The following is a 19,963-nucleotide window of genomic DNA, read 5'->3' as shown; positions in this document are numbered from 1 at the left end:
TCTATGATTTAATTTTTGTTTAAAGTTCACTAAGCTCAAAAAAGGAACTAAGTAATGTCAACATGCAAATTCTGTATTTATTATCAACAGAATTATTAATTATTATTTACTTCACATTCCCAGTTGTAAATTTTCCACAAAAATAAGTTTTTTTAAGTGTAGATACAACACATATAATGTTTTTAAACAAGTGGTTCTGTTTTAACTTTTCCTTTTAATATTTTGTCAGTGTGTTTGTGATAGATTTATGTTCAACATGTTTCTGAAATGGAATTTGTTTGATTTGTACTGTCCCTTAATAAATTACAAGTAGAGTTACAAAACTGAGTTACTCTTTTGATAATTACTCTTAATCATCCAGTTTTGTATTTATCAATGCAAGAGAGTTCCAAATTGAATGAGATTATTTTATGTCAGTAAAGTGATATTAATTTTTGATTAAGATAAATGTTCTTTTTTTTAAATTAGATTTTTGTTATTTTTTCTTTTGTGATCCCTAGTTCTAATCTTGCCAAGACCTAGCATCCTTTTATCTATCATTTAAATCTGTCATTTATTGTTGAGTTTGTGTGCAGTATGTCAGGGTATCATAGTACAGTATTTTATTAAAAGTTTTATCTTAAATTTTTTTTTTTTTTTTTTTACAGGATTTGAAGGGTTTACGATATTGAAGATAACAATTAAAATTCAGCAAATTTTATTTTTTAAAAGCTAATAAAATATAAATAATATACAGTGAATGTATCGCCAGTAAATTTCTTTTACTATGTATATGCCTTTAATACTGCAGCATAATACAGACATCAAATATTGTAAGCTGTTCTGACCAAGGTTTTACCACGGTTTCCCTTGGTCCAATTGGGTAAATGCCAGAACAGTTAGTTTTACTTTCCGTGGCTTAAGTAAACTTTATTTGAAACAATAAAATATTAAATACTTAACCAATTATTTTTTGTGTATTTGATTGCCTTTATCCTCATCTGTTGTTAATGTATTACTGTTCTATATATATATATATATATATATATATATATGGCTGTTGTTTTTATAGAAAAATTAACTTAAGTTATTGTCAGACTGATATAAAATCTTTATAATAAACTATGATGCTGCTCTGATAAAATTTTTACCTTGGTTTCCCCTTGAACTATCCAGCTAAATGATGGCAGAATTCCTTTTTTATCAATGTAGTAATATATTAGAAAAATGAATTTAAATTATGGTGCTGGAAAATATATAGCTATATAATATGTATAATTAAATATAAATTTTGTGATGTTGCTGTTATTATTATTTTACATTACTCTTATTATTGTTTATTATTATAATATTTTTGTTAATTTTTATAATCAAGGTTTTACCATGGTTTCCTTGATCTATCCAGCCAAATGGTGGCACAGTTCCTTTTTTAACCATGAAGTAGTACATCTACGCACTTTGAATGTGATGTGTATAATGTATTATTAAATACAAATTAGAAGAAAAGGTTTATTAATCTATATTTATTGGAACAAATACTAGAATACAAATGTCTACTTATCATTTTCACAACTACCGTCTGATGAGTCCACTTGTATCCTGTTTATGCCACATTCAAATTTATTGGAGTATTCTGTTATTTTATTTATAGAGTTAATACTTTGTTCCAATTTGTGAGTTTAGAAAAGTTTTCATATAATTTACCTTCTAATAAAACTTATTTTCTAATAAAATTTGTTTTGACATGATCATAAAAAAAAAATGCTCTTTACTTTCATTTTAAATGTCCCTAATGAGCTAATGAGTTATTATTGCCTATTTAAACAAATTAAATCATTTAAATCAGTGATTCTCTACTTTTTTATCTCCACAATACTCAATGAAACCTGACATGCATTTATATACTGATGGGTATGAACATGCATTTATATACTGTATAGACATGAGCAAATTACAGGTTGCAACTTTACGTATACATGCTGCTTGTAATTTGGTCGGCTTGCATAATATTCACTGTGAGAGCATCATCATCTTTGAACATGCATATGATACACTTGAACACGCTGTGCTCTCAGCAGTACAAAAGCGGTGCAAGGTATTGCAGAATGTCAGTTTAGTTTCAAATGCAAAGCGTGCATCTAAATTGATAAACAGAAGCACCAATTGCTTAAGGTTGCCCCAAAAATGACTAAAATCTGGTTTGCCATTTATTAAAAGTTTACATAGTCCTAAATCTTCAGCTAACAAGACCATGTATGTTCATATGAACAGCCTCTGCGTGTTCATATGAACCAGCACAACCATGTTACAGTTTTATAGTCAACTTTGTGTTTTAGAAGTTATATAAGAATTTGTAATTAACAGGATTAAAGTAAAGAAAAAACTATTAATTTAAAGTTTTTTATTAAAAAAAAATTTACAAGTTACAAATTTGGAAGAATTTCACAACAAATTTTTATATCACAGATATATTACAATAAGTAAATATGTATTATGCTTTTGTAGAGTCAAGGTTAAGCTCACCAGGCTGGTGTAATGGTTAACTCATGATTGCAAATCAACTGATGTTCTGATGTCACTTTGTTACTTTTATACAAATTTGAATGCTAGATCTTGGATACTGGTGGTGTTCTTTGGTTGTTGGATTTCAATTAAGCACACATCTCAGGAACTGTCGACCTGAGACTGTACAGGACTACACTTCATTTACATTCATACTTATCATCCTCTGAAGTAATACCTTACAGTGGTTCCGGAGGCTAAACAGAAAGAAAGAGCGTAAAGTGTAAGTTGAAATTAGAAACGAAAAAGAGGAATTAAGTATAAGCTCACTTGCATAAAACAAAACAGTGCATAGTATAACCAAGACATAGTTGTAATATAATGGTTTAAGGATTGTGATGATGTTCTAGTAAATTCAACAAAGAATTTCTACCATCACAGTATGGGCTACTATATTATCGTGTAAGGAAATCAGGTGCTGGAAGTTTTGGTAATTGATAAGAAAGTGCCCCTTTTGAAGAAGTTCCAGGTCAGTAAATTACTTTTTTGAGTAAGTTTGTGAGATTTAACGGCCTCACAACTAATATTGAGTTTATTTATCGCTGTATTATACTTTTATAGAGTCAAGGTTAAAATATGGGCTGATAATGTTGGGATGAGCTTACTACAGTGTTTTTGACTTCTACTTGTACTAAACCCTCTTGACTTCTACGTGTGGGGCCATTTGAAACATATTGTTTATTCAACTCCAGTACTCCTAAAATGGATTTCAAGAAATTACGAATTATCCCGGAATTTTTGAACAGTTAAGACCACCTCTCGGACGCCTGGGAGGCGTTGGGTGGGTGAAACACCTGACATACATTGGGTGGGGGAATGCCTTAGAGGGATTGGGTGGGGAAAACGCCTAAGTGGTGTTGGGTGGGGGAAGCAGCTAGTCCAAGTTCCCTTAATGTGCAGTATGGGAGGGGGGAACGCCGCAGATAGGTCACCATTCTCAATCTTCGAGCAATCTCAAAATTCCAAGTACGTAAGAATTATTTGCAATGTATATATTATATCTGGACTTACCTATCATTATTTTTATTACTGAATATATCTTCAAATTTCATCTGCTAAAAAGGTTTTTATCTAATATGTTGGTACAACTTTAAACCTGGTAAGACCACACTGATGCACCAATTTTACCAAAATCACTTTAGTTTTTTCAGGTACTAATGTTATTCTTACATGTGCGAATATGGAAATGATGGAAAAAGCCTAAAAAAATGCTGGCAGTTTTAATTTTTTTTTATCGATGAATTACATAAATAGGTTTATTATTAAAAACAAAATAAACAGTATTACTTTATGATGTAGTATAATATGTGAACGTATAGTTATGTTTGTTAAAAAATAAATACAATAAATTCATTAGTAGTTTGATTATAAAGCTACACAACTCTATTGTTTCATGAAAAATAACAAGAAACCCGGAAAACGTCAGATGGTTTTATGATATGTTAATTATTCATAAAACACGTCATATGTTTTTTTTTTTTTTATATTTACATTACTTAAAAGTAATTCGTAAATACTCTCTAATATACGGCAGGTTGATAGTAAAAAATATACATTTATTAAAAACAGATATCACACATTTAGCTGTATTTTATTAAGTTAAAATATTACGTCATTGATTTTAACATTTTATTTGTACGTTTCTGTTATACGATTTGTAAATTTGTTACTTCACGGTGTATTTTTTTTCAGTGTTTAATAGAATTTTTTTCATGAAATTCTCTTCCTTTATCTTAATTTAATACAAGATTTGGTACTTACGTATTAACGCCACCGCCGCTACAGCTTTATTTAAAAACGAAGTAGTCAATCGGATTTTAACGGAAAATGGGCCGAAACAGATTCAAAACAGAATATAAATGGTTATTTATATTTATTTATTTTATAAATATAATTTAACCAAACTTAACCTACGCTTGTTTCGCTCGATAACCTTGACTAATTAACACCGTAATTTTTTGAGTATTTATTTAATAAATTCGATAATTATTGCAACTTTATTATTTAAATAATAATTAATTGTATTTACTGAATTTATTAAATAAATACTCAAAAAATTACTTGTTAATTAGTCAAGGTTAGCGAGCGTTAAGTTTGGTTAAATTATATTTATAAAATAAATATTTATTTATTTATTTATGTTAAACTCTATATCGGCCCACTTTCCACCGAAATCCGATTGACTACTTTGTTTTTAAATAAAGCTGTAGCTGCGGTGGCGTTAATACGTAAGTACCCAAGATTTTATGATTTACTTCAGCTAGTAATAATAATACGTATAATTAATTAAATTTATAATTTAACCATCTAAACAATTTTATTAGTAATTCATGGTAGTGGTTTTATTTTTCAAAACTATTTACTGGGAGGTTGTTTTATAATTGTATTAAAATAACGATTTAACTGCAACTTTATAATCATTCTGGATTTTTTTTTGGAGCGTTAGAACGAGTAAATCTTTATCAATGATTTTTTTTACTCAAATTAATGTTATCAAGAACAAAATTTGAAAACAATATTGATCTTCTAACAGCTGTTATTCAGTAGTCTAGTCAAATTTTTTTTTTGCAAATAGCACTAATAATGATCGTTCGATGTGATCGAGTATAAAAATAATCAGAACAAGACTTCTTCCAACATTGATTAACTCGTACTTTTAACTTTTCTTAAAAATACCATACGAGGTATGTTACGGACATAATTTAAAAAAATCACTACCTCCTATGTAGTAAACAAATGGTCCTCCATTTGTTTATCCAGGAGGAAAAAGATTCCTTCCTCCTCTAAAATCTGCCATTTGGTATATCTAGTTTACGTATACTCCTAGTTTACGAATGGAAGATCGATTGCAGACTGCGATTCACCCCGTATAAAAGTTGCTCCTTGTTGATTAATACACTCCAATCTTAGTGCTTGAACTATTTCACTTAAATGTGTTCCTCTATGTTACGCATGTTACCTGCAAATTTAGGAGACTTTGCATTAAAGTTCCCAGCCACTAACACGCTCGTGCCTCTTCTTCTTTGGATCTCCTCTCCAAGTTCGTCTAGGAAACGGGTGAAATCCTCTATTTCTTGATTGGGTGACTGATAATAAGAGAACACCACAATGTTTCCAATATCGGCCCAGACGAAACCACTGCCTCTACCCCTTCTTACCATCGGAAACCCAGGACATGGGAAACCAATCGCTGCCACCGAGGTTTCATCAAGTATCCAGTTATCTTTCATAATTGACACTTTGTTGGGCTCCAAAGATAAGATGATATCAATATTATTCTTCCTCACTGTTTCCCATGTGACGTCCATTGATCGTCTAATAGAATTATTATTGATCTGCTCACTTTCATTATGAATCCCTACAATTCACAGCTCGGTGACCCTCCTTACTCCATAAACAACATGCTATCCGGTCCTCACACTGGGTATGCCAATAGTCCGACTTGCCACAATTGAAACGTACCTTGGTTCTGTCCACACCCTTGCAGCCCGCAGACACATGCCCTTGACTCCAACATCTATAACATCTCTCGATGGGTTCTGTTATCAACGCACGACAATGGACCATCCTACTCGCAATATTTGGTCAGTTAGCTTCTACGCCGCCCTGTAGATTGTTATAATAGTGACATTTTTAGTATCGCCAGACGCCTATCGAACTGATGCAATCTTAAAATCCTCTTCGCCTCCTATGACTTGCGCTACCGCATCCGACACTTCCTGTTCCGTCGTATCAATGACTACATCCTTCAGTTGGACCACCATCCTCCGGTTGTTCTTCGACATCAAATTAATTTGAAGGTCTGCCATTTTATTTCGGAGGACCGATCTGAACTCCTCCGCTTTTTCTGCGCCCTTGACTCTTATTCGTAGCTCATCGTTATTACATTTGCGCAAAGACAACATTTCTCCAACTTCTTCTCTATTTACTGTTTGCTTCAGTGTTGTCTTAAAAGAATCAGCGTGTCTTATCCGCTGCCTTCACTACAACGGTTCTGCTATCGGAAACCACCGGTGTCGTTCTCTCGATAACTGGCCGCAGTTGTTTCTGTTGCTTGGCGTCTGTCTCTGAGGTCGTCACCTTCACATGCCCGTCTTCCTTTCTGTATAAATATAATATTTTCTTAATATATGCACCCATCTTCTCGCCAGGGAGAACAAATACTGATTCTGGTGAACCCTCCTTAATTCTTTTCAGTGATTTCAATATCAAATTCAGCGACTTGACCTCATCTTCCACCGAATCATAATAAATCGTAGATCTACATCTCTGAACGAACTCAATGTCCCCACTCATCATTGTTGATACTTCTTTCGCAATATCAGCCGGCTTAATATCTACTCTTCTTTGTCTGTCTGCACCCAACTGCCTGCCTGCTAAGTCACGAATATAGCAAATGTCTTCTTCATGATGTGGCAATTTACCAGTTTGAATAGCTTTCTGAAATATCGTTGACGGTCATTTCATTCTCGTAAGACTGATGAGTTCCTCATCTGTTACATCTTCTTGCAGGATGTTATTCATGTCTCTTTCTCTAGGAATATTGGTTTGCGTCTCTTGAGTTTTCACCGTCAGCGCCGGTGACCTCTCCGTCAACGCCCTCAATCCAACTCGAATAGTGTCTAATTCTTTCTCATGTTTCCATAAGTATTTGGACAGCCCAGCACCATAATTCTGTTTCAGCCTGCAGACCGCACACGCCAACTGCCTTGTCAGGTCTTCCAGCGATCCCGGAAGAGGGTCTTTCTCTTCTGACGACAATTTCCTCGAATGTTTTGTGCCCTTCACATCTACCTTCTTGGATTTTAGCATATCCCCTCTTCTTTTCAACGTGTACATTAATATGTTCTTAAGTAATGTTCATTAACGCCTTATAAATTATGATTTTCTTTTTCCAGTTATTTCTTATTGTTTTTATCTTTATCTATTTAATATTATTTCATGCCTTTGTATTTTAAATAATTAATAAGGACTTTAATAACATCTATTTTTTTTAAATTTCATTTGATCTGCTGTATTCAAAATTCTAAAACATTTTCCCTTGATCCATTCAGCCCCTTTTTTATATCCATTAAGTGGCAATTTATATATTCAATACTATATTAGCATTATTATGCATTATTACGTATAGATTTCTTTTTTTAATTTATACTATTCTCTAATTAAAGTGGTAAATTAGTTTAAACGCCTACATAGACAGTCAGTTAATCACTGCTCTTAATTAATTACAGTCACTGTTTCTTTCTTTTCGTCGAAAAAATGTTAGGAAATCTTAATCGTCCATTTGTGAAGTATGTAGATCACGTTAACTGCTTTTGATGGAATCTTCCACGATATCGTATCGTATATTATTTGCTCCTATACATCATTACTTTCTTTCTCTGTTCAGGCTTTTCGTTCTCTCATCATTATTTTAAAGACATCCATTTCTTTTTTTTTAAATTGATCGTACCCTGTGTTTTAGTTGCAATTATTTTTACATTTAAAATACTAATATCATAATTATAACACAAGAAATTTTACAAATATATTTATCGAAGCCTATATTTGTATTCTATAAACTTTTAACGGTTGCAGAAGACCTAATATGAGTTATAAGTCGCTTCCATAAATTACATAGCCATGTTTATAAGAATAAGAAGCATCCCGTGCTAGATTTAAAGGGTAAATGAGAAGTAAAGTGGTTTCCCGTAGCCTATATCAGTTAACTTATTGTTGTATATTAATATGCAAAGTCGACCATTCGTTCTCCACAAGGAATACAGCGTATAGTGAACATTATTCTCGGAGAAAAACTTACCGGTGTTTCTTATACCTTATATTGTTTTATAAATACATCACGGTCACAAAGATCCGTAGAACGACATTATTTCATAATAAACTGTTGTCTTATGCAGTGTGAAATTTCATGAAGTAATTATACTATGCTATTGTTTATAGTAATAGAATTTGTTTTTATATATAATAAAAAGGCTGTAGGATAAAGGAGTTTTTAATTGAAAAGTGTTTTTATTTCACTGGAAAATTCTTTTTCATTACTTATCACAAATAAATAAGTTAGGTAATTGTACGAGTGTGGCTGAAATGTAATAAATATTTTCTTATAAATAAATACGGCATAAAAGTACATTTTATTTGCTTCAAAAACTTAAATTTATTTTTCTACACGGTCGCTATTTACGGCTCCATCTTACAACGGTGAACCAGTTTTCTCATTCATGACATGAAGAGTCATGACAGTCTTTCCTTGATATACAAACCTCATTGCAACCTTCCGTGGTGTAACCCTCTTTAATCGGGGAAAAAAGTGAAAATTTCACGGCGCTTAAATCCGATTAATATGGAAAATGTAGATTAGATTTAAAATTCACAAAAGATTCATTGTGATTTTTATGAGCAGCGCAAACTGATTTTACGGTAGCCCGATCGTGTAATAACATCTATTTGTTCTTTCGATACGCTTTGCATTGTTGTGTGATGCGATGTTGGCTTTGTTATCCCGTCAAATTAAATTTATGGATTTAGAAAAAATTCTTTCTTTTTACGGTTGACAGAATTACATTATTTAAATCTGCTAGTTCATTGTAGTTAATAATTGCTTTTCAATTGATAATTTATGAAACTAATATATTTGTTTAAAATTTAGTGAATATTTTCGTTATGACTACTACGCTCTCTATTTTTTCTTTTCTTTTTTTTTAAATTTTTTATTTTCGATATTAAGACTGATATAGGTGATTTTTTTCTTTTGTTTGTGAGATATGTTTTTCTTTTACATTTATTGGTCGTTTTACGTTTAACTGCGAATCTGTATATATTTTTTGTAGTTATTTTATTTTGTTGGCGATTTACGTCTGGAAAAAATTTATCAAATATTTTTTAATTTAAACTTTGATTCAGAAAGAAATGAGTATGTGTAATATTTACTTTTCCCAAGTTCATTTACAAGATGGCCTCCATGGCGCGAGTGGGGGTAGCGTGTCTCGGCCTTTCTAGAGGTCCCGGTTTCGAATCCCGGTCAAGAATGGCATTTTCACTCGCGCTACAAATCAGTCATCTCATCCTCTAAAGCAGTACTTGATAACAAAGCGTATTCGGACATGTTTGTATGACCATTTCTAGAATCAGTTCCCAAATTAGTTTTCTTTCCCACGAAGAAAGAGACAAACTTTCAGAACATGTTTTACTGGTTAACGCTTTGTTTTCGAGTTACAGCTAGCGAAAGATTTTAGCTCTTCTAAAAGAAGAAGCTCCACTGTAATTTTTGGGACCCGTAACATGTGAAACTTTTTTCACGTGCAACCATTGTCGTATTGAGTAAATTTGAAGTTTTTCTTAATTTTAAGGTCGAAATCTTTTTTATCCCCTACTTAGCACCGGTGAAATCTATCTCCGCCTTCAGCGAGCCTAAAGGGGTTTCCGAAATGTTGCTAGAATTGTAAGAAGATGGGGCTTGTCGTATACTTTCTTATGAAGTAAACTATCAAATTCTTTAAAGTTCCTACTATTCTTTGGATAAGGGCCTAAAACTTATCTAAATAAAGTTTTTTGATATCACCAACCGCTGGCCCAGGGGGTGGAAAAAAATGGGGTTTCTAAGACAAAAAAATCATACCTCCCTTAATAGGCACAGTATCGAATCGGTTTGAGGTGGTCGTTAGTCTTCTAAATATTACCTAACACTAACATCAACCTAAACATATACACCTTAACGTTAACCTCCTCTAAACATTACCTTTTTTATTATTTTCACCAGTAGAACATTGGTTTGTATGATCTGCAAGTCAAAATTCTAACCGACGCCAATTAGATAATAAAAGACACCATTAGTTAATGGTAAATCAGTTTTATCTAATATTAAAACAGCTTAAAATTCAACGTACACATACGCGTAATAATCTACACTTAATGTTACATATTTCCAAAAATTTTAAATGTAACGACGAATATAATGCGTAAAATATAACGACCCAAAATCTCGCTCGAGTTCGTTAATAGGCAAAATCGGACCATCGGGGTGGAAATGGGGGCTTCAAAAAAAAAACAAAGTCGCTAAACCTTCTTATTAAATAAACTGTCGAATTGTTTTAAGCTCCTACTATTCTTTGGATAATTACCTAAGACTTATCTAAGTAAAGTTTTTTGATATCACCAATTATTGGCTCAGGGGATGGAAAAAATGGGGTTTCGAAGACAAAAAAATCATACCTCCCTTAATAGGCATATCGAATCGGCTTAAAGTGGTCGTTAGTCCTCTAAACATTACCTAAAACATTTGTCTGAAACAACTTTAGATATGACCAACCCTTACGGAAACGGATGACCAAAATGTTGCTGGAATTATAAGAAGATGGGGCTTGACGTATGCTAAACGTGTGAATTTTTTTTCACTTACAACCGTTATCGTATCGAGTAAATTTTTAATTTTTCTTAATTTTAAGATGGAAATCTTTTTTATTCCCTACTTAGCACCGGTGAAATCTACCTGCGCCTTCCGCAGAAGGCGAAAGGGATTTTTTTTTTCTTTTCTTTAATTTAACCTCCGGGACCATCATTAGGTATTGCTTCAGAGGATGAGATGAATGACAAGTAACGTGTGAAAATGTCATGCCTGACCGGGTTTCGAACCCGGGACCTCCGGATAAAAGGCCCAAGACGCTTGTAAATGAGTTTGGAATAAGTAAATCTTACTCATATTCATTTCTATCTGAATAAAATTTTTAATTATTAATGTTTTTTTTCGGACGTATATTGACAACTTAAAATACTTATCGTAAAATAACTATAAATAAAAGTTTCAGTTTGCAGTTAAACGTAAAATTATCATTAACCATTCATATTCATATTTGGTATCAAATACATACGGTATTTGTAGTTCTTTATACCCGCAATGACAACACGATGTTAATATTAAAGCCCTCCACCAGATATGTGTAATTATGAAAATAATATCCTCACGAATCATTCTGCCTATCCCATGGGAACGGTAAGTTAATTCACCTTCACCCATCATTACGTGTGACTCCTGATTGAAGGTCGGTTAACCGATCAATTTTACTTAGAATTACTCAGCTCTTCAAGACGTGACTTTGCTATGCCAGTGAACGCGGTCTATTATTTGAGTCATCTGTGCAACTATTCTGTAGAAAAACAATCCGTGTTCTTTAAAAAAAAAAAATGTATGCTTAAATACAACAATTGTAACGCTTTTAATATTCTATAACATTATCGTAGCCGCTGTTTTTTTTGTTTTTTTTTACAATGAAAAAAAAAATTAAAAATATTTTAAAAAGAAGTGAATTTGCACTAATGACTACTTTGGTAATTAGTGCTAATCGATAAACAATTTTACACGGTTTGTTTTAAAGTTGAATCTATTTGTGTTTGTTATGGTTGTTTGCAAAATATATTTTATGATTTTACAGCTGTTGTGTAAAGTAAAGGTAGGCCTACTCGATATCTTAATCCTTTGTTCATTGAAGCAAGTATAATTTTTAAGATAAAAAACTAACCTTCGTAGGAAAAAAATTATTTTCGCTTTTTTTGTATAAACGTGTATCTGTTAAGAGAAGTGATTCAAATTGTTTTGATACAAAATAGATAAAAATTTAGAAGTTATGAAAGAAAATTAAATATGAAAATTCTTTTTTTCATATTAATTTATCTTAAAGCGATAGAATTTCGATACAGGTTTTGAAAATATCTTTCCCTTTTGTAAAAGCAGAAAAGAAATGTAGATTTAAAAAACAAATTACGTGTTTTCACCTTTTTATGAAAATAATCAGTCGTTAATATATGGTTAATTAAATAGAAACTTGTTACTAAGTCTTATCCTGGAAATAATCGATCGTTTAAATGCAGTTGAACGGTAGGTAGCAATTATTTAAATATTATATGGCATTATTGTTCTTATCAGCCGGTTAACAATGATTATGCAGTGATCAAATCTAGGTTAATGATTACTTTTAGCTTCTGTTATATTATTTTAATTACTTAAATTTACCTTTCTCCTATTTTATCAGCCGTTAACACAGGAACTTGAGCTGCGAGTAATGAACAAAATCACTTGAAGAAGAAAACTAATATTGTTGAAATATTAATTTACAACAAAAAAACAGTTTGAACTGTAGCTTCCTTTAGAATTACGAGTTAAATAATAGCTCACAATATTTGTCTACTATTACGACGCTGTAATAAAGGAGTGATAGTTTAACAAAATAAAAAAAACAAAAAAAAACTGACTGTAGGATTTTCTCGTCACGCGGCTGAAGCCGCGATCCGGGATATTCCTTCAATTGTGGATTGTTTCTGATGCACAGTTTACACACATACAGCTTAATTTAAAATATTTTATCATTTTATTTAAATATATTTTTCCGTTTATTTAATTCAACGGTTCTAACTAAAGCGCGCCCGCGAATACGGTATTTAATTCGCGCGAGTGTGGTGTTACTAGCGGCGACGGTCGGCAGACTTGTGTAGCCGCGAGGCTTAACGCACCAGGTACCGAGTCAATCGAGTGATCGAGTTAAAAACCCAGCCGCATCGAGTTGTCTTTTTACACTTTAATTATTATTCATTTATTTAATTCTACCGCTCATCTGTAACGTTACAACATAACAGACGACTACAACAGCATTTTTTGGAGCGGGGTGCAAAACAAAACTTTGAAAAACGTTTTTGCAAATATTGTTATATTTTAATCGTTAAAAAATGTGCCTAAGAAAAATATGACCTTAATTAGGCGAAATTTCGAGATACTGAGGGTGACCTTGCTGTACAGCCTCCCTCCCTTGAGCTTTTAAGTTGAAAATTTATCGGCATCAATGCCCCTTGTATACAAGTAATCTGACCGAGTTTGGTCAAAATAGGTTCAGTAGTTCTGGAGATATAAGGTGATTTAGAGGCCAACACCTGTATCACAACATTCTATAGAGGATAACACATGTACATACGAACATTAATACCTGGAAAATTTCGTCCGGGGTTTTTGTGTTCCTTAGATGTTAAAACGTCAAGATTATTCGGCGAGAACCGCATATGTCCAAATTGGACCGATTACAATATTTTCCTTTTAGAGATAGCTCTTTCTTATTTTATTTTCCTTTCTGCTACAGCGCTATCTAGACGGAAAGGCAAAATCAACTTGTATATATTTATTATTTTTTAATAGTAGCTGCCATATAGAAGGGCTCCGATATTATTTGTCATGTCGTGGCGATTTTTTTGAAAACTGACCAAGATAGATGTTAAATCCATTAATGATTTATAATATCGGTTAAAAAATTCGAAAAAAATACTTTTTTTAAGTTTTGTGCCTTAAGGAGACATTTAATTTTTTTTTCAGCAAAACAAAAGAATTAATTTGTAAATATTGCAAAACTTATTTACTCCAATCCGCCCAAGTCTAAAAGATCTATTTTTTCAGACGGAAGTTTGTGCGTATATTGGTCTTATAACTTGACCCCTTTGACCGATTTTCTTCAAACGTGTTAAAGAGGTACTACTTTCACGGAGAAAGACTATTAATTTTTTATTAAAATTGAAAAAAGGAGGGGGTGATTTTGCAAAAAAAAGATTTCAAATCTTGTGTGAGATACTGTAGCAAAAAACTTTTCTTAACAAAAGTTTTTATTTGATATTCACCTCCTCTCCCGAAAAAGACTATATATATTTTTCTTTTTTTAGTTATAGCTTGCTTCAGAAACGGAATTAATGGGGTTTTTTGCATCTATATTTTCTGCATCAGTAAACCTTTAAACTACGATAAATTTTCCCCTTCCATTACAATGGTCTGTGGTAACAAAACGTTTTTTGTTTTTTTTAGTTATTTTAAATTTAAATCCACCTCGCAAGTTATCCATTGCATTTAAAATGTAAAAAAATCTTAATTTTTTGATAGCCCTTGACTCTGTTGTTATTCTTGAGAAAATAATTAACCAAAAATTTTCACTCCTTCCTAGGAAATTACAGTTTTATTTATTTAGAATTATAGCTGTATCTTTGTAATTTTAAACAATTTTAAAAAGTTATTTTTTTTAAACTTATTATCACTTCAGGATTATTTTTTTTTTAATTTTATTTCAACCGAACGCTTCCTCTTAAGTTTGAGGGAGCTTCCAAAATTTTTACGCAATTTCAAATATGTAATGCTCAAAAAGTATTTTGTTAAACAATAAAATCACTCAATTTTAGTGAATATTCTGAATAATTAAAAAATAGCCTCCTGATGCATGAACCTTCAAATTTTTAAAAAGTCGAAAACATATTTTTCGAAATTGTGATGTTAATATTAATAAAAATGTTGGTTATTGCTTTTATTTGAGCTTCTTTCAAATTTTTAAAAGAAAAGATTTGAATATATTAAACAAGTAATTTTATATTTAATTAAACAAAAAAAAATTAAATCAATAACATTAAAATTTATTACGATATTTTCTTTTTTAATATGTCAGTGAACAATGACGTGGCTGACTAAGTGAATGTTTTTGAATTATTTTATTATAAAAATGCAAATAGAGGTTTAAAATGAATGAAGTGAAAAAACTTAGAAATTTTTTTAAAAATAAATTGAAATAAAATAATAATAGGAATAAGAGATAAATATAAAAAACACGATTGTCGAAAAAATATTGCTCTTTAATGCAGGATGGTATACTGATAGTGTGATTAAACAGCATGCGGGTGACAATTTTGTATATAGTATAATTTTTTAAATGTATTTAAATATACATATCCTATGACACTCCCAGTAACGTAAGGATTCCAGCGCGGGGTCATACATATAAATCGGTTCAGCCGTTGAGCTGCTACGGAGGAATAAACTTACATGCATACACCCTAAATACATTAAAGTCCTCTTTGGACAGTTGTGTAAAAATATATAACTTTGTCTGACTGCCGTAACACTTTTGGCATTTATTAAAAAACTTTTTTTATTTCCAGATGAGTTAAAAAAATATATTAAAAAAAGAACATATTAAAAAAATAGAATCTATGTTTTTGTTGTGAGTATTTTTTCAAAAGTATAAAATTAATAATTATTGCTATTGATTTATAATATCACCATGTTTTCTGTACTTGAAAATATCTGTTATTTTCAAATCTGACTTTGATTAATCAGATTTTTGTTCGTTATATTTTTACGCTTAGTTCCTGAAAACAATCTGTTTTTTATTCAACATTCTTTTTACCGTATTCCTCTCCTTATTTTATTTCATTCAGCTAGTACTTTCTGGTACTTTTATGAATTTTTTTAACGCTCCTTTATCTTTTTTAAAAGATAATATATGTTAACGAGTTTTCAAAAGCACTTGTGATTCTAATTTTGGTTTTGGGATTCCATAAGGCTTTGGACTCATCAGAATCCTTAGGCCCAGCTACATTGCTGATTGTAACGGTCGATTTTTATTTCCGATAACCACCTGAAGTAATTCTTTCGAAAGTTCCATAATGTATGGTTTATTTTAGTCTGTTGGGAAATCGAGTGTAATTTTAGTTAAAACTACGGTTCTGATCCGTTGAGTTTATCTGTTCAGTTGAATTTCTTCAACCTATCCAGAACCACAGCACGAGGAGGATCGCATCCCTGCTTGGATCTTATCAACAATTTTCTGAAAAATTTCTTCCAAAAAATTGTTGCTCCAAAGTATTTCGGCGCACGAGATTTGAGCTTCTCATATTGTTTTTATAAAAGTAAAAAATAATTCATTAGATATCTTTTTTTAATTAGGAGTTCTTCTGATCTTGATGATTTATTATTTTCAATAACTATCTGCGTTGTTGTATATTTAAGTCACAAGTAAAACTTTTATAAGAAATATAACACCGTTGTTCCATTCCAAGTTATTTTAAATTAAGTTCCAATAATATTTTCCGTTTTATTACTTTGTTTTACAAATTTAATCTATTTTTTTTAATTATAAAAATTCTTGGGAGAGAGCAGAATCAATACTGACCAGACTTATAATTACACAGTAACACTGAAAATTTATGAAAAAAGAAAATTTCCTACCGTTTGATATTTATCAAAAGATTAAAAAAATATATTTATAGCGATAAAAAATGTTATTTATTATTTCTAGATTTTCGGAATAATTTAGATTTGACACATAACAATCTCATCACGTTACAATCTACAGTTTGCTTGTCTAATCCGGTATTAAGTGGTGTAGATCGGCTAGTGCAGTTTACACGGTTAACGACAGTTTACTCGACTAGCTCGGGATTAACTAGGCTAGTGCGACAATTTTTGTTCGTCTAACACGGGATTAACTCGTCTAGCTGGTCTAGTACAGTTCCACGACTAGTGTGGCAATTGCTGTTCGTCTAACACCGGATTAACTCGTATAGTACAGTTCACACGGCTAGTGCGATAATGGCAGTTCATCTAGCACGGGATTAACTCATCTAGTTCATTTCATACGACTTTTACTTATTACTATACCTATTACTTATTATCTATACTCATTGTTATGATCAATTTTTTGGAATAACAAGTTACAATTTCCTACGAGGGTTGGTGTTTACCGGGTGAAATGTACTATGAGGGACGCAATTGACCTGGTTCTTTTTCAGGCGGACACAACTGACCGACGTCCTCTAAAACTCTATGAAAATTTTTATTTTAATCAATCATCATTGTTAGATACCGAAAATTAATTTTTAAAAGCCCAAACAATAGAAATAAAAGATGAATTACAAATGAATAATAATAATAAACAAAATATTCTTTACAAAACATTCCATTGTTTCTGTTTCTATAAAATAAAAATTCTTGTTGACTAAAACTATTGTTGTATCGTTTTAGAAGATCTTTATTGTAAATGAAAAAAAAAACAGGTCAAACCACTCAAACTCTCTACTAGGATTGCCCACCGTGGCTTAAACACGTCCCCTTATGTAGAGTTAAATAAGATAAAAGTTTACCGTAAAAAATGCATAAACCTAGATGCATGAAACTCTAACCACTCAAATAAATAACTGTTTAGTATTCATATACAATAGAAAACTTTTACAGAAAGATAGGTCTCGTATGTTATTCAACAATAAAGTTTCGGTGCAATTTTCGATAAAGCAAGTTTCTCAGTTATCTAATATATATATTTACTATGAAAAAAAAGTATCCGTTAATTAAATTCTAGATTAAAAGCTGTGCATTGTAGTTTTGGGCAATCCCAGTCGAAAGAGTAAAGTTATCTCAAAAAGAGAATAACCGTTGAAACGTTGTCCATTACGACGTAATGCACGCTGCCTAGCGATTGAATAACCCTCGAGATAGATTTTTAATCGATCAAAAAGGATATCCCCTTGCCATGGACACAATTTAATAGAAGGGGTAACCGTTTAATGTTATCACGATTGAAAACTTTCATAGAAAGATAAATTAAAAATTGTATTCGGTCTCTTATCATTAAACAATGAATTTTCTGCTTCATTATTGATAAACTACAAGTATCTCAACTAAAATAATTTCTGTTTATTAAGAATACATTTTTTTTTTAAATTTTAACCCTTAAAGAGAGTATCTTATAACTCTTATTTAAGAAACGTCTTAAATAATGTGATACAGAGGCATGTGTTGACACACAGACAGGTATATGGGACGTTTGCTATACTAAGGTTAGTGTTAACAGAGGGAGATTCCGTGTAATGCAGTACAGAATTATGTGGCTCTACGGTGTCTCCCCAGTATCTTCACATTTTTAAAGAAGCTGGTTCACAAAATAGTATATGGTATTCCACAAGGGTAGCCAGTTCAGTAGGAATAAACAGACGATATACAGTGTGTTCAAAAGATGACACAGCCTTATGGAAGAATGTTTCCTTTTGTAGCAAGTTGAATTGAGGAAAATGGATTACACAATACAGCAGAAAATATTCATTGTCTCTCAATATATTAGATGTGTTATGCCCAGACCCAGAATGCCTTCATAGAAAATTATGGCGCGGGTGCACCAAACAAGTTCTCCATCAAGCGACTGTATGACAAGTTTCAAGAGGCAGGGAATGTAGCAGATGCAGCCAAAAGTGGTCGACCGAAGTGTTAACACCAGAAAGGTTGATCGCAAGCTGCATATTCTGTTATTCCCAAGAAATACGTGTGACGCCTATGTAGCCAATCTGGTAGGTAGGCGGTAGATAAGTATAGTCTGACAGATATGGTATCTAACTCTGTACTTCGTTGGTAATGCCCACACGGCATTGCGCAAGTGTTTAGAGATGCATCCGTACAGAATTCGTGTTGTTCACGAGTTGTTACCTGGAAAACGTGTATCTTTCTGTCAATGGTTCATGTCATCTGTAATACCAGATGTGATAGAACTCGATGATCGGTTTTAGTCTGACGAGGCATGTTTCCACCATAATGCACAGAATTCACTTGTTTGGTGCACGGAATTCCGCATCAGTTGTACGAGTCTCCTCTGAGTCTGTCTGCACTATACCTGCAGACCGGCTAGAGTGCACGTGGTTTCAGCAAGACAATGTTACGGCTCATACAACCAATAACACTATGACTTTCTTAAATCAGTGTTTTCATGAACAAGTGATTTCAAAGGGGTTGTGGCCCCTTCTGTCTCCTGAATTATCCCCTTCTTTCTGTTTCTTGTGGGATACCTTAAGGATGCTGCTTGCAAAACTCATCCTCACACCATTCCTGAATTGCTAAATGAAATTGAATGATGTGTAGCTACTATTCCTCAGCAAACGTTACAAAGTGTTTAAGAGCTTTTTTTACCTCCGGATCCACAGTTAGGCATTCTTCAGAAGATGAGATGAATGATTTGTAGCGTGTATGAAAAATTGCATGCCTGACCGGGATTCGAACCCGGGACCTCCGGATAAAAGGCCGAGACGCTACCACTCGCGCCACGGAGGCCATAAGGTTGCGTCGCTTTTTGAACATCTGTATATGTTGCGCGCCACAATTTCATTTTTTACTTTTTTTTTTGTATACTTTATTTTTTACTTACTATTTATGAGTTCCATTTTATCTTATTTATAATGTTTACATAGTTTTAAAAAATTATTTAAAAAACGAACAGATTGGTTAATCATCTTGAAAAAAGTAATGAAAAATTTTGACATGGAGATATTTGTTAAAGTAATTCGCAATGATAATGCCCAGAAAAATAATTTGATTGCAAAGTATTTTAAACTACTTAGAAATTCTTTAGTAAGATAAAAAAACTTGATAAACGCACAAAAAACGTAGAAGAATCACGAGAAGAAACGGTAGATTGAAAATTTCAGTACGGGAACAGCGGAAGAATCGAGGGTTCAATGATGAATAGAAGGTGGGTGTGACGCCAGAGACGCTGGTTTTTCCAACTGGACGTGCCGGCTATCAAAATCCGACACTGGCCGGTATTCACTGGCATGATTTGTTAGTTTAATTCGACTCTACATAATACTGACGTTA

The 19,963-nt window shown here is 32.2% G+C and overlaps 2 protein-coding genes across 4 annotated transcripts in view; one reads left to right on the top strand and one right to left on the bottom strand.

Annotated features, from left to right (window-relative positions):
* LOC142332019 (neurocalcin homolog) overlaps nt 1-19,963 on the bottom strand; it is a 104,071-nt gene that overhangs the window by 17,994 nt on the left and 66,114 nt on the right. The window contains exon 4 of one of the 3 annotated variants that reach the window (XM_075378085.1): nt 2,384-2,738. The exons of 1 other annotated variant lie outside the window; for it this stretch is intronic. Coding sequence is in view for 1 of the 2 variants with exons in the window: in XM_075378087.1 (XP_075234202.1) it covers nt 2,721-2,738 (18 nt within the window). In the remaining variant the exon portion in view is untranslated. Of the gene's footprint in view, nt 1-2,383; nt 2,739-19,963 lie in introns of those variants that run through there. One more of the 3 variants, XM_075378087.1, reaches the window with a different exon arrangement.
* LOC142332018 (uncharacterized) overlaps nt 3,417-19,963 on the top strand; it is a 37,166-nt gene continuing 20,619 nt past the window's right edge. Inside the window, exon 1 of the mRNA XM_075378083.1 lies at nt 3,417-3,507. Within this exon, the coding sequence (XP_075234198.1) occupies nt 3,434-3,507 (74 nt within the window). The 5' untranslated portion in view covers nt 3,417-3,433. The remainder of the gene's footprint in view (nt 3,508-19,963) is intronic.

This window comes from Lycorma delicatula, chromosome 11, assembly GCF_047948215.1.
Source record: "Lycorma delicatula isolate Av1 chromosome 11, ASM4794821v1, whole genome shotgun sequence".
Lineage (NCBI taxonomy): Eukaryota > Metazoa > Arthropoda > Insecta > Hemiptera > Fulgoridae > Lycorma > Lycorma delicatula.
This window is presented reverse-complemented; position numbering and strand designations above follow the sequence as displayed.